This window comes from Vicugna pacos, chromosome 16 (genome assembly GCF_048564905.1).
Source record: "Vicugna pacos chromosome 16, VicPac4, whole genome shotgun sequence".
NCBI lineage: Eukaryota > Metazoa > Chordata > Mammalia > Artiodactyla > Camelidae > Vicugna > Vicugna pacos.
In genome coordinates, this window is record NC_133002.1 from 11,406,727 (window position 1) to 11,421,509 (window position 14,783).

Below are 14,783 nucleotides of genomic sequence, written 5' to 3' on the forward strand. Positions count from 1 at the left end.
TATCACAGGTATGACTTGCTCTGAGACATTAGGATGCAAGGACTATCTTGCTTTCATTTTTCTAAGTCATTAAATCAGAGTTAGCCTTATCCTATGTGGTTGGTGAGAAGTCTTAAATTAGTCATTTTCAGGAACCTCTTGTGGGTCCCCCACCCAAAAAAAACTCCAGAGCTTAAGGGGCCCAGGAAAATTCTAGAAGTTTCCTTCTTTCTCAGCTCATTGGAGTTTTTGTTTGTTTGTTTTTAACCATTCCTCCTGTTTCAAGATGCCACAGTTGAGTGCCGATCCTTCCCATTGATCAGGAATGACTGCCCAGGGTGGGCTGAGAGATGGTCAGCACAGCAGCCTGTGCCCCAAGTTCCTACCACTTCCAGGCATCATGTTGAAAGGGGGCCCCTGTCTGTACTTCTCACAGACACCCCAAACCTCCTACTCCTTCACCAGTCAGGGAAACAGCTTTTCAACTCAAAAATATCACCCCTCCTCTTATCTCTCTGGAATGATCTGACATGAAATCCCTCAACAGGCATGACAGGGACTGAAAACTCAAATAGATGCCTAAAAAGACCAGACAAAGGATGTCAATGAATAAAGTAGATTGGTTTTAAGAGACAAGGGGGAGTAGTGGGGAGAGAGGAACATGGGGGGACACATGCTTTATCTAAAAATGAGCAGCTCAGGCATCAGCCAATTGGTGCTGAATTTCCAGGTCTTCCAGATTTTTTCAAGGGAAGCCAGAAATCTGGATTTTCCTGAGGTAACTCTTTTTTCTTTATTTTAAAAACATTACTTATTAAGGTATACTTTTCAAATCATGATTCGCAGTATAAAATTCAAAGAATTTTTAGTAAATATACCCAGTTGTGTAACCATCACTATAAATTAATATTAGAACATTTTCATCACCACAATAAGATCCCTCATATGTATTAACTCTAAATCCCTGTGCTGTCCCTCTTCTCCCCGCCCCTGTCCTCACCCCAGGCAACTACTATTCTACTTTCTGTCTCCACAGCTTTGCCTTTTGTGGCTATTTCATATAATGGACTCATACAATATGTGGTCTCTGTGTCTGACTTCTTTCACTGAACATGTTTTCAAGGTTCATCCATGTTGTTGCACAAATCTATAGTTTGTTCCTTTTAATTGCTGAATAGTATTTCATTGAATGCATGTACCACACTTTGTCTACCCATTCACCAGTTGCTGGACATTCCTTTTTTTTTTTTTTGCCATTATGAATAATGCTGCTATGAATATTTGTGTGCAAGTTTGGTGTCCATATGTCTTATTTTTGTTTTTGTTTTTTGGTAGATACCTAAGGATAGAGTTGTGACTTATATGGTAAATTCATGTTTAACTTTGGAGAAACTGGCAAACTACTCTCTAGAGTGGTGACACCGTTTGACATTCCTGCCAGACGTGACTGAGGGTTTCTGTTTCTCTGCATCCTCGCCAGTATTTGTTATTGTCTGCCTTTTTGATTATAGTCATTCTAGTGGGTGTGAAGTGGTATCATTATGGTTTTGATTTGTATTTCCCTAATGGCTAATGACGTTGGATAGCTCTTGATTTTTAAATGTTGGAATTCATTCAAATTTAAAAAAAAAATGCTTCATATCAGCCCTGTACAGATGGAACACAAAACAGCTTAGAACAAAACAGGTTCATGGGCTGGAAATGCCCTGAGGGAATGAATTTGGACTTGTGACCTAGACTCTGCAAATAACAATGGTCTGTGACCTTTTTCTTTTAGGGGTAAAAGAAGCCTAGATTGCCAGCAAAAATCACTATGGAGAGAGGACAAAGATTTCTCACTCTTTTGTAATGAACTTGTAGACTACAAAAAGAGAGAATTTTCAATCTATATGTCCATAATGCTACTTCCTTTTTTTTCTGGTAAATCATCCTGTTACATATTTGTTGAATGAATCCTATATATTTGTATCCTCTTTCTAGAGATGAGGTTAAGGAATTTATCAAAGATTAAAGCTCTAGAAATGTCAGAGATGGATTCAAAGCCAGGTCTATGTGGCCTTAAATCTTGTGTTGTCCTGATAAAAATGGCAACAGGTTCTGGGATGGAGCACCATGGGGTGAGACCTGAGTCAGATGAGACTGGCTGGCTGGCTGGTAGAGGTAGAGGGGGACACAGTTTGGGAGCAAGGGAGAGGAAGGAATCAAAGAGATTTCAAGGCTAGTTTCATTAACAGACAAAGGGAAGTTGGGAAGAAAGAGTTTGGGTGGAGGGATGTTGCTGATTTCTCATCAAGACTGACATCTTGTGATGTTCAATTCTGGTGAGCTTCCTGCCCTCCTCTTCTGATGGTCCACTGAGTTTGTTTTAAAATGATGGGAAACCACGGACTTGGTGACTGATGGGGTGTTTGTGTGTGAATATTCTATGTGTGGAACACTGAATTTGGAAATGACTTCAGTAGCTAGCAAAGCTGAGACTCAGGCATTAGAGATGGAGCGTTTGGTCTTCTCTAAAAAGATTTTGTGTGTGTTTCTTTTTAATTCAGAAGAGGAATACCATTCACATACTATGTAAGTTAACTAGTACTCCATGTGCAGGCTGCATTTAGAAGGATAGACTTCTTCATGGAGCCAAGTCACAAGACACCTGGCCAAGGGGCAGCTCACTCCAGCCCCAGGTGGGGGTGGGGGATCAGATGCACTAGGACAAAGGACAATACAGGACCTGATTCGACTTCCCCAGGAAGGACTGTGCACTGAGCTGCCTTGGAATCTTCTCTGAATTCCACCAACCCCTCCTTATCATTTCTTGCCTTGGTTTTTTTTTTTTTTTTTTTTGCTTTATTCACTTTTTACCAGACTGGAAGTTTTCCTAGGGTAGGCCAATTAATCCTATGTATTAAAATACACCCATATCCAACACAAAATAACTACATCTTGCTGTAAAATTTTTTTGAAAAGATTTTGATAATGTTCGGTTTTTGTTAAGAGTAAATCATTCTTGTGATTTAAATTTACTTGTATATAATTATTTAAGGGTCGTGTTGCAGTTGACTAGATATTGCAGACATTTCATTAAATATTATTTTTCTGGTTTCCTTTCCTCATTTTGGAGCCTCCCCCACCCCACTCCGCAAGTCTCAAACATTTTCTAAGGCCTTTAAAAAGCTTATAGGCCCTAGGGGATAAGACAGACCTGCAGAACCTCCTCACAGCCCCTCTCACGTAGGGACCTCTTTTGAATGAACGAACAAATAAATGAACGAACGAATGAACGAGGTGAAGCCCTTTTCCCAAGTCTTCTCTTCAAGGTGGGTTCGCTTCTCAATCTTCTGGAATCTCAGGCCGGCCTGGAGGCTGCGTAGGGAGGCCCCTCCCCTCGCAAACCCAAAACCGCAGCAGCGGAGGAAGCTGTCCGGCGCCCGGCGCTCCGCCGGCCTGAGCAGGGTCAGGCCGGGCCCGGGGTCGCGACAGCGGCCTGAGAGCGGACCGCAGCCGGGCCCCTGCAGAGCGGGTGCGCATGGGCAGAGCTGCACTCCAGCCTGCCTCCCCTCCCCCACTGCAGGTGAGCCGCAGAGCCGGGGCCCCCAACCCCCGCAGCCCCGGGGGTGACGTCAGGCCTCTGGACCGCGCTCCAGCCCCGCCCCTACAGGCAGCGCCCCGGGCCAGCGACTCCGCGGTGGAAGCCGGTCCCGCTGCGGGACACGCCGGCTGCGACGGGCAGAGGAGGCGGCGAGGCGCTCGCCCTACTGGGCTGGAGCCGCGGCCCCACGCCAGGGCCAGGCGCGTCCAGGCGGAGCTCAGGGCTCCTAGCGCGGCACACCTGCCCCACCGCCCGCACAGCCGAGGCCGCCGCGGGATCCGCACCCGCTTCCCCGCGGGACCGCCGGGCGCCCAGCCAGCCTCAGCTGTCCATCTCCGCCCGAGCCAGCCAATCGCCCGGGACTACCCCGGCCGCACCTCCCGGAATCTCTGACGGGCGTGCGGCTCAGCCTATGAGGTGGGGGCTTCGGCGGCCTGGGCTGGGAGCGGGAGCCAATGAGCATCATTTCAGGTGGGTGGAGGGAGCGGGACCTCGGGAAGGTAGCTTCGTTCGGGTTGCTAACGTCTTCCCTTGGAGATGGGCGCGCAAACCGACCAGTGGGTCTGGGGGCGGTGGTGACGGGCGTGGAGCTGGCCCAATGAGGGTGGGAGTGGGTGGGGCAGCCCGGAGTAGCAGTGCTAAAGGAGCCCGGTGGAGGCAGCGGTGGGTTTGGGACTGAGGCGCCGAATCTGTGGTCGCGGCTGGGGACGTGCGCCGGCGCCACCATCTTCGGCTGAAGGTGAGAGGTGCGGCTGCCGGGGTCCGAGTGCAGCGGCCAGGGACCGAGGGACGGTTTTGTGGGGGAGGGAAGGATCCCGGGCTGGGGGCCCGGGCGACTCTGGAGGGCAGGAACGAAGCTGAAGCGGGAGCTAGGGAGGACAGAAGGGGCTCTGGGCGGAGGGTTTGTGCTGCGGCGGCCGTAGATTCGTGCGAGGAAGGACCTTGTGGGGTGGGTAACGGCACCCCAGTGGGTGGAGAGACCCCTGGAGAGCCGGGAAATGAGGTCTTGAGGGTGAGACCCCTGCAGGGATTCGGTCCTGGGTGTGCGAGAGGACGAGCCCTCGGGGGCTAGGGATGAAAATCTGGGGGTGGGCATGTGCGGACCTGGTACTCGGCGTGCGGAATCCTTGGGGCGCGGGGATGGGGGCCCTCGTGCCCTGGTAAGGGTCCCGGGGGGGTCCCCCGAGTCTGTGCCTGCCTCCTGGGAGGGGCGGGAGTCCTGGGGCGGGCTGGAAAGCGCCATCCCAGTTGGGGGTGGGGGTCGCTGGACGGGAAGGGCCCCTGGGTGGGTTGCAAGGTAGATTAGGCCGGGTCCGGCACCCCGAGTGCCGTCAGAGCTTCGCCGCGGTCTCGGAAGGCGGGCGGCGCGCGGGGACCTGTGGGGTGGAGGGACCAGAGGGCTAGGCTGCTCACGGCCCGGGAGGCGCGCGGCGGATGAGGGTCTGAGCAGCCGGCCGCTAGCCCGGGGGAGGGTCGGGCTCCGCTGGTCCTGGGGAAGCAGGGCGGGAGCGGGGGCGTCTTACCACGCGCTCTGTGGACGGCGGGGGCCGGGGGTGGACACCGGGCAAGGCCCGGGCGGTTTGGGGGGGCGAGGCGGGAAATGCGGCGGGGGCGCGCTGCAGCAGGGCGGCCGGGGGGAGGGTCAGCCCTGCCTCGGGATCCCTTTATTGTGTAAGTGATCTGGGAATGGCTCGCCGCCGAGTCTCTTCCTCGCCTCCTGCAGTTGGGGTCACACCCTGCTCCCATAAAATCGGCCTGGAATGGGGTCGGAGGGAAGTTGCAGGCGCGGAGTCCCGGCGTTCGCGGGGGCTTTGTGGGCCTGCGGTGGGCAGATGCGGCCCAGGGACCGGGGAGGCCCCCAGCCTGGCCTGCCTGGGAACTAGGGCCTTGGGAAGGAGACTGGCGACTCGGCGGGTCCGAGCTCAGCTGGTGAGTTTTGGGGAACGTGGCCTCTGCCTGTGACCGTTATCTCTGTTTCTTAGGGCCTCTGCAGCTCCCTTCAAGATCACTGCGGTTGATGGAAGGGGGTGGGGTGGGGTGGGGTAGGGGAAAGCAGGCGGGCTAGATCCAGACGGCAAATGAAACAAAGACTGCTGTTTTCGCTGAATAGTATAATACTAAATATAATACTTCAGCTTTGCTGAGATTTTGGTTTTTTTTTAACATTGAAACTGAGGATTCTTTCAGTCAGGCTTAATAATTCTTGGTAGTATCTCACTCTGGAAAACTTTAATCTATTTATTGTTTTATTGCCTTCATCAATCTGCTCTTATTAATTGCCCTTTTAAGTCCCATGCTTTTGATGTTTGAGTGTGCCCTGTCTGTCACGGCTTCTGGAAAAGTGGCCATTTTATGCATCTCCTTACTTCTGCATCTTAAATTCAGTTCTTCCCCGTCCTTATCTGGAGAAAGCATATGGTGTAATTGTGCGATATAGCACCAGCTTCTGCAGCGAAGGGATGTGACCCGAGAGCTTGGCTTTTTATTTGGGCTCCTTGGGGAAATCATTTCAATGAAGACAGGCTGGATGGAAGGTGAGATGGAGGAAATTTTGAAGGGCACTCGTGGTACAGTGAAAGACTGTAGCTTCAGCGGTTCATACACTTTCTTGTCATATATGAAGAATAAAAATTCCGGGTGCTGGCTCTACATTTCAGAAATATTTAACAGAGTATAAAGATACTAACTGAGAGATGGCTTGGGCCATGAATAGTGAGTGTCCTTTTGCATTTGGTTTGTATTTCTGCTCATTCAGTTAAACAGAATTTTGGTAAATTAACAGACTTGCAGGTCTCTGTAATGTAAGTGACCTCTGTGGCAGCATTACACAATTTGGAACAATTCTGTTTTAGTTTCTCTGTCTTAGAGGGATACTTTATTATGGATAATTTATCCATTATTTTTGTTTGGCTTTTTATATACAAGGTATTCATAAAACTGTTTTCCTGTGTAGTAGGTGCTGGGAGACAGTTGAGAAGTTTGCTGGGTGGTATTTCAGTAATGGCCTCAGAGATGGAGCCCCAGGGGTGTGTGTGTCTAAAACCAATGAAGGGAATAGGGCTTTGTCTCTGTAGAGGGCTAATTCATATACAGATAAATGATTTAACTGTGAGTAGGCAGTTACTTCGAATGACACCAAGAACCTTCAGATTATCTTTATGTCTGTTGCAAAGAGGTTCCTATTTATTCCTTTTCTTACTAATACACGTTTTTTTCCTATAAAATATAAAGCCTCTGCCAGATTGTGCTGATGTGTTCATTGGCTGAGCCTGTAGTCTTGAAGGCATCATTGATGATTGAGAGGCAGGATGTCCTATACCACGTGCCCTTCAAAATTTCCTCCCTCTCAACCTCCATCCTTCCAGCAGGTGCCCTGGAGCTGAACTCTGTCTGGATTTACTCCCAGCTCTGCTCCTTGTTAGTTTAGCTCTGTGGCCTGAACTGTCTGTACCTCAGGTTCCTCATCTGTAAAATGGAGATACTAGTGGAGACAGTAATATTACCTACCTCTTAGGGCTGTTGTGAGGATTAAGAGTTGATACATCAACTGCTTAGAGTAGTGCCGGGCCATAATTAGTGATCTGTAACAACAATGTTGGCTGTTTTTAAAATTCTAGTATGATCCTTTCCATAAGGCAAAGCATTTGTGAGCGGTTTCCCTCTTAAATATCAGCATTACCAAGGTTGGAATGGAATTAGAAAAAATACAGCATATTTGGCAACCACAAGTGAAGAGGTAAAATGAAGGAAGCATCTTCCCGGGCCTCATGGGCTCTGTGGACCAAACAGGGCTTTGAGCACCTCCTACCTGACGGGTCCTCTTTTACAATGGTGACAGAGGGTGAGGAGACTGCCAGAAAGTCAGTACACATGTTAGGAGAAGGAGGATTAAATTGCCAGGTTGACCTGAAAAGAACTTCTGAAAGGGTGGCATTTGGGTCAGGATTTGAAGGAATGGTAGGTTTGGGGTTATGGAGGAGAAGCTGAAGCTTACTATGAGGGTGGGGGCCATTCATGTAATATTGATCAATAAATAGGTGTATAGATACCCTCCTGCGGACCACGCAGTAGGCTTCCCAGACGGCAAGGACAGGAAGCTGTCCTCATCGTGTTTAGCTAGTTGTAGAAAATCCTGGAAAAGTAGTTTGTAATCCCACTACCCAGTGAAGACCCAATGAATATTTGTTCCTTTAAGGAAAAAAAAAAGTGTATATGTGATTTTCCCCAGCAAAATAGGGGACATATTGTAATTACAGTTTTGTGATCTATTGATATTTTTTCTTATATTAAATTACAAGTGTTCCCCACCTTAAAAAAAGTACATACTGATAAATTTAAAAGGTGTTGATTTGATCAAAGAATTTAAAAATCCATTATCTACTTTAAAAAAAACCTGCCCTAGAAATGACCTGTTAAGTTATTCTAATTTATAGTCACTTGCTCAATCTAAGCCTACAATTATACGCCCAATGTAAAATTAAAGAAATGTGTGCATGCCTATTGGCAGCTAGACAGTTTCCGAAGTGTTGTGTAGGATATACAGTTTATACCTAATAAGAATAATCAGAGTAACTTGTTATCATACTTTGTTCTAGTTGGATATTTTCTCTTTTAGTGGACTGTCCTTCCTGAGGTGGAGTGTGGGTCCTGTTTTCTGTATCTAGATTCATCCAGGGTGATTCCCACTTCAGAGCCCGCCTCCCTTTTTCCTAGCAGCAGGTGCTGCAGAGGTTGGGAAGACAAAAGCTGTTAATAATTGTCTTATTAGTGCAGTCCATAGGGGTGATGGCCTTTGAAACCATTCTTCAACATGAACATGTGTGCATGAATATTTTCTTTATTGCCTTCTCCCACATGGATGCCTAAGAAGGCAACTGCAAGTTTAGTTAGAAAGGATGCTAGTGATTCTGTTGGTAGAAGTCTTAATTTTATGTTTTGTGATTTTTTTTTGCTTTATTCGGTTTTGATTTTTGTTTTATCCAGGTTTATACTCCTTAGAATGTTAGTGTATTCTTTAAATCAGGTGATCAGTTAGTCTGGAATATTAGTCTTCAACCTTTTTTCCTACCCCAACATATGTGGTAGTAGCTGTGGATCACCATGGCAACCAGAGAACTGTGGAGCAGTGGTTCTCAAAGTGTGGTCCCAGGACTGGCAGGATCAGCAGCATTGGGAAATTTGTTAGAAAGGCAGATTATCGGTTTCTCCACTCCAGACCTATTGAATAAGAAACTCTGGGACTAGAACCCAGCAATCTATTTTAATAGGCCTTTTAGATGTTGCCAGAGTTTGAGAACCATGCTCTAGGGCAGGAGTGTTTGTAATCCTTTACATTGTAACAGCTAGTTTCTGAAGAATCTTAGCTATTTCATTCTAGTAAATTCTTACTGGGGCTGAAAGGGCTAGTCTCTATACCTACTATGAACGATTCATCTTTTAGGACAAAGATAATTAGGCCCCTTTAAAAATCTGAAGAAAGAGCGTTCTCCTTAGAAAAGCCCAGATATACAAAAAAATTGTACAACATTTTTATACCATTTCAGTGATTTCATGGAGCTTGAAATTTGACTCATGGTGGAGAACCTTTTCACGACTTTGGACGACTGTGATTTTCCCTACGGCCTTCTATCCTCTTGCCTAACTGAGAATCCCCATCATTTTGGGGAGAGGGAAAAGTTGGGAGGATCTGATAGAGCCAGGGTAGTTACTCATTTGGCTTCTCACACTGATTTGGATGAGATTTGAGATAACCTGGACTTGGGAGTAATAACAAAAGTGTTTAATGATGGTATTGGATTCCAAAAGGATATTGTCAGGCAGGACTGATGAGTCACATCAGAAAGGTGAGTGAGTCAATTACCCAAGTATAAGAGGAAAGAAAGCTTAGAGTACCGTGTATGGAGCCCCAGCTGACAGCCCCTTAGGAGCCAACGGTAACTGAGCACTAAACAAACCGCTTAGGTCTTGGGATACATTAATTGTAAAAGTCACGGAAACAGTGCTTTCCCCAGTGTGGCCTAAGGCTGTGAATGGTTCCTTTTCCTCCTGCGCTGTTCAGACTGTTATCTGGAATGTTATGCTTGCTTCAGGGCCCCACGCTCTAAAGGGGACGTAAACACACGGAGTCTGTTCAGAGACGAGAGACCAGGGTGGCAGAGTGAGTTTCGATGAATGACGGATGCAGAGGAGGAGACGAGGGCGTGGGAGCAGCTGCAGGAATGGGAGTGGGGACCTGAATAGTCTCCATCACATACTTGAAAGGCTGTCATGTGAAGCCAAGTGACACTTGTCCTCTGTGGCCTCATTTGATCACGTGGGGACCGTGGGGGCCACAGAGAAGCTGCAGGGGGACTGACTTGTAAGGAAGGACTTGGAGTCTGTTGTGTGCGGGTGGAAGGGGAGGCCCGGTGTAGACTTGATGGTTGGCTCTCCTGGCGGCCCCCGTGCTCCCTTGTGGCTGCATCCTGGTTTACACTAACTCCAGCACCACCCTGGGGGCCTTTTATTATGAATCTTTGTTTGCTTTCTCTTCATTTTCCTTTCCCTCCTTAACTCCCTGTTTAATTTGTGGTGAGGGTGAAATAGGAGATGGAGAGAGGAAAAAGAGTCAAACTGGAGCTGCGCTTTTTCCTTCTGCTTGTTTTTCAGCTCAGTCACTGAGGGCACATCTTGAGTGGTCTTCAGACAACCAGAGTCATAATTTGTGGTCACCCCTGAAATTTACCTTGGAAACTCAGTTAGGATGGCCATGAAGAGAAATACCCCAGCTCCTTAACTCAGCGTTCATGTTTACCAAAGGTTTTGTTTTCAGTTTCTTAGAAGAGGAAAATTTGTGAATCCGTTTATTTTTAAACCTCTGACTTTGTCCTCCTCCTTTTCTCTTAGAGGCAGTTGCTCTTGGATCCTCCTGTTTCCAATGGCGCAGAGAACTGGACTGGAAGATCCGGAGAGGTATCTCTTTGTGGACAGGGCTGTCATCTACAACCCTGCCACTCAGGCCGATTGGACGGCTAAAAAGCTAGTGTGGATCCCATCGGAACGCCATGGTTTTGAGGCAGCCAGTATCAAAGAAGAGCGGGGAGATGAAGTCATGGTGGAGTTGGCGGAGAACGGAAAGAAAGCCATGGTCAACAAAGATGATATTCAGAAGATGAACCCACCTAAGTTTTCCAAGGTGGAGGATATGGCAGAATTGACGTGCTTGAATGAAGCTTCCGTGCTACACAATCTGAAGGACCGCTACTATTCAGGACTTATCTATGTAAGTATGCCCTCTCGGCGGTCATGGGAAGTGGTCCTTGGCCGTTAGTGGAAACTGTACAGGCTCATAATCAAATGAGAATGTGGAATACTCACGCCCTCTGTTTAACATTACTGTTTCTGCTGAAGATAGATTGTCTCTTGCTTGTCCAAGTCTTGCTTTGCTTTAAATCTTAACACATAATTTTAAATAGTCCAGTCTGCAGTTAAATATACTAAAATGGCATTTGAAGACTTTTGTAGCGGTTCTCTGGAGCATCATAAGCTGGGGGAGAGCATGTGGCAGAAAGAGCAGGGAGTTTAGTATGGTACTAAGAGTTGCACTAATGGTAGGATAGCAGATTGGTAGGAAATCTGTGCGTGTAAAGTGGTGGGGCTGCAAGCCTTAGAGGTTCCATGAAGAGTAAGAACCAGGTCACTGGGTACAGGGAAGTGGGAAAGGTGAATGCTGAGGTTTTTAAGGGGAAACACTTTAGGATGAGATTGAGGCTGGGGTTGTCCTGTGGTTAGCAGTTGACACATATGTTGCAGCCACTGACAATGTCGCTGACTATACAGAAGTTACTGAAAATAAGAAGGGAAGAGGTTGAGTTGAGAAATGCAAACCAGACACTGAAAAAGTTGAGAATGCCAAGAGGTCTGAAGCAATGGTGGACACGGGGGGCAATGATTTAAAGAAGGCAGGGTAGATGGAACGTAGATTTCGAATGAAGAGAAGAAGAAAGAAAGGTTGACATTGTAGTGGGCTGAATTTGGAAAAGAGTTGAGTTTTATGCAAAGGGTGTGCTACTATTGCTCATTCTTAATTCCAGACTTTAGCAAATCAGAAGCCGTCTTCCCATAGGATTCAGTGTATTTAGTGAAATTTACTGGGCACCTCCTGTGTTCTAGGTGCCGGGAAGAGCGTGGGGAACAGGCCAGGAAAGGCGCCTGGCTTCGTGATCCCATAAGGAGATGAAACAGGACTATGGGATGGAGTAAGTGGGAGGATGGGTCCGTGAAGGGGTCTTGGAGAAGGTAGCATCTGAGCTGGAATCTCACTGATAAGAGCGAGCTTGCCATGGGAAAATCTGAGAATGAATAGTGAATTCATGACCTTTGCCAGAGTAGTTTCAGTCAAGCCTGATGGTTTCTCTCTCTTTTTTTTCTCTCTGTGAGTTAGGATGCAGAGTAAGAGAGTAAGAGGCACCAGGGCTGGGAAGATGGCTTGAGGAGAAATGGGTGAAGTTTGGAAAGAGAGGAAGCCAAGGATAAGGAGAAGGACTCTTGAAGAGCAGCGCAGGGAATCCAGCTGAGATGGATTAACGGAATGTGTGAGGCGGCCACGTTTTTGTCTAGAGAGAGGAAGTGAGAAGATGGGAAATTAAGAGATTGTGGTCAGATCATAATTTTGACACTTGAGATTGGAGAGGTGGGTGGATTATGGATGACATGGGCTGCAGTGAACTGTGAAGGGTCAGAAGTGTGGAGACACAACCGAAAAGTTGTGGACCCCTGGTGTGGAAGGGAGCCCGTCTTTCCCTCTGTCCCCCACCCTGACCATGTGACCTCTGCAGGGAGGAGAGAGGAGGGAAATGGGAAGGGGACGGAGACTGTGGGTAAAAGGGAAGGAGAAAGGAGATAGTTTATTTGTAGCCATTCCTCATGATAATTCTAAGACTTTGCAAGTATCTTTTATTGAGTTTGTTTGATTTTTTTTTCCAGCTTACTTCAGGGACAACATGAGTGAATTTTTGAGTTGTTATTTTTTTTTGTTTTGTTTTGCACGGGGGGTGGTGGTGGTGTAGGTAATTAGATTTATATATCATTATTATTTTTTAAATGGGGGTACTGGAGATTGAGCCCAGGACCTGCATGCTAACTAAGCACACACTCTACTGCTGAGCTATACCTTCCTCCCCAGTTTCTGAGTTTCTTTTCAAAACATGGCTCCATGGTCTTTACAGAAGGAGAATCTGAGTTTTTCTTGAAATACTAAGATGACAACAGAGATGATGGTTTGGGAGGGTCATACCCTAGAAAGGGTTCCTGTGGAAGATTCAAGTTGGAGCACTTGACTCTAAAGAAACCTATTAGGAGAATGGGGCTGTGGATGGCCACGGTTGCTAATAAGCATTTGAGTGGAAGGTGTACTGGGCTTTGGGATTTACAGGCAGTTGAAATTGGTCACTTGAGGTGCCATGATATAGACACTGCAATAACTTAGGTAGGACCTCTTGGGACATATTGCTATAGATAAGATATAATGTATGCTCATTTAAGTAAGTTAGGTTACTGACCCGTTTAGTTGTATTATTTCCTTTTATTTTCCTTGGGTTTAATTTCCCCAGCATCTGGCTTCTCAGGTTATTAATTTTTATCTTTCCTAATAAAACCATTTACAAACTGTAAATGTCTTCTCTGCTACTTAGTTCACTTCACACATTTTGACATGTAGTATTTTTATTATTCGGTTCTAAACATTTTCTAATTTCCATTATTTTTTCTTTCCTATGAACCACTTAAAAATATACTTTTAAAATTCTTAAGTGTTGGTTTTCAAGTTATCTTTCTATTATTGATTTTTAAATTAATTGCATTTTAGTTAAAGGGTATAGTCCATAGAATATCTTTCCTTGTTTTTGCTGAGGCTTGCTTTGTGTAGCACATTGTCAGTTTTTATGAGTGTTCTTGTAAGTTTGTAAAGAGTATGTATTCTCTTATTGTTGGGTGTGGTGTTCATTAGACTATACTTTTTAATTGTGTTTGAACTGTTAATTTTTGTCTTCTTAGTCTGTCGATTATTGAAAAGTGTCTTAAAATCTCCCAGTGTGTTTTATCAATTAAGTATGCATTCCTCACTGAAATTTGACACAACATTGTAAAATGATTATAAGTCAATAAAAAGTCAAAAGGTAAAAAAAAAAGTATGCATTCCTTAAAAATATAGTTTAGTTTTGCCTGTTGATGAATTTTTATATGAATGAATCTCATAATATATAACCTTTTGTGTCTGTATTTTGATCAGCATCACATTTTTAAGGTTCACCTGTATTACTTTGTGTCGATGTAATTCAGTATTTCTCAAATAGCGCTCTGCGGACTACTTGGGTTTCTTTAAGACCCTTTCACGAGATCCTCGAGGTTAAAACTATTTTCATGATTATTGAAGACTTGACTTGCCCTTTCACTTTTGACATTGGTACGGATGGTGCAAAGGCAGTGGTGAGGAAAACTGCCTACACCTTGTCGTGAATAAAGGTGGTGACCCCAAACTGTTACTGGTGGTCGTTCTAATCCAGTTTTACTCAAGAATGTCCTTGATAAAACAGCAGAAATGATTGGCTTTATTAAATCTCAGCTCTTGAGAAACCCATCTTTTAATATTCTGTGTGATGAACTGATAAGCATGCATAAAGCACTTCTGCCGCATACTGAGCTCTGATGATTGCTTTGAAGGAAAGCGTGTGTAGTTATTTGAGTTGCTAGCTAAATTGGCTACTTTTTGTACAGAATACCATTTTTGTTTAATATTGGCTCATCGATAAGCTGTGGTTAATTTGCATTGGGGTATCTGGCAGGCATGTTCTTGAAAATAAACGAAGTGAGCCTGTTACTTCAAAGAAAACAGTTGGATACATTTGTTGACAATGATAAAATGTGAGTTTTCACTTGAAAATTAGAATTTTGGAAATTTTTGTCTACCGCTGTGAAGTTGACAGCTTGTCAGTACTTAAAACCTTTCTGATGAGATAGATGGCAATATTAATGATTTTTTTTAATGTCGTATAGTGTGAAATGTCATCATTTGGAAGACTTACATAATTCATTGAACCAGAGTTTTCCAGATGATGTGTACATGATGATACCAAATCACGCCTGTGTAAAAGTTGTGTTCAGCATGCTAGATTAGCCAGTGGATTTGATATATGTAACAGTATGGAAAGTTCATTTGGTGGGTGTCAGATGCTACTTTGCATCT

General features: G+C 45.6%; 1 protein-coding gene across 3 annotated transcripts in view; it reads left to right on the plus strand.

The window, feature by feature from the left end:
* Positions 1–3,722: 3,722 nt before the first annotated feature.
* MYH10 (myosin heavy chain 10) overlaps positions 3,723–14,783 on the plus strand; it is a 118,846-nt gene continuing 107,785 nt past the window's right edge. The window contains exons 1-2 of one of the 3 annotated variants that reach the window (XM_072940633.1): positions 3,723–3,979; positions 10,448–10,823. In XM_072940633.1, coding sequence (XP_072796734.1) covers positions 3,975–3,979; positions 10,448–10,823 — 381 coding nt within the window. In that variant the 5' untranslated portion in view covers positions 3,723–3,974. Of the gene's footprint in view, positions 3,980–4,178; positions 4,302–10,447; positions 10,824–14,783 lie in introns of those variants that run through there. The other 2 variants (XM_072940634.1, XM_072940635.1) reach the window with 2 other exon arrangements.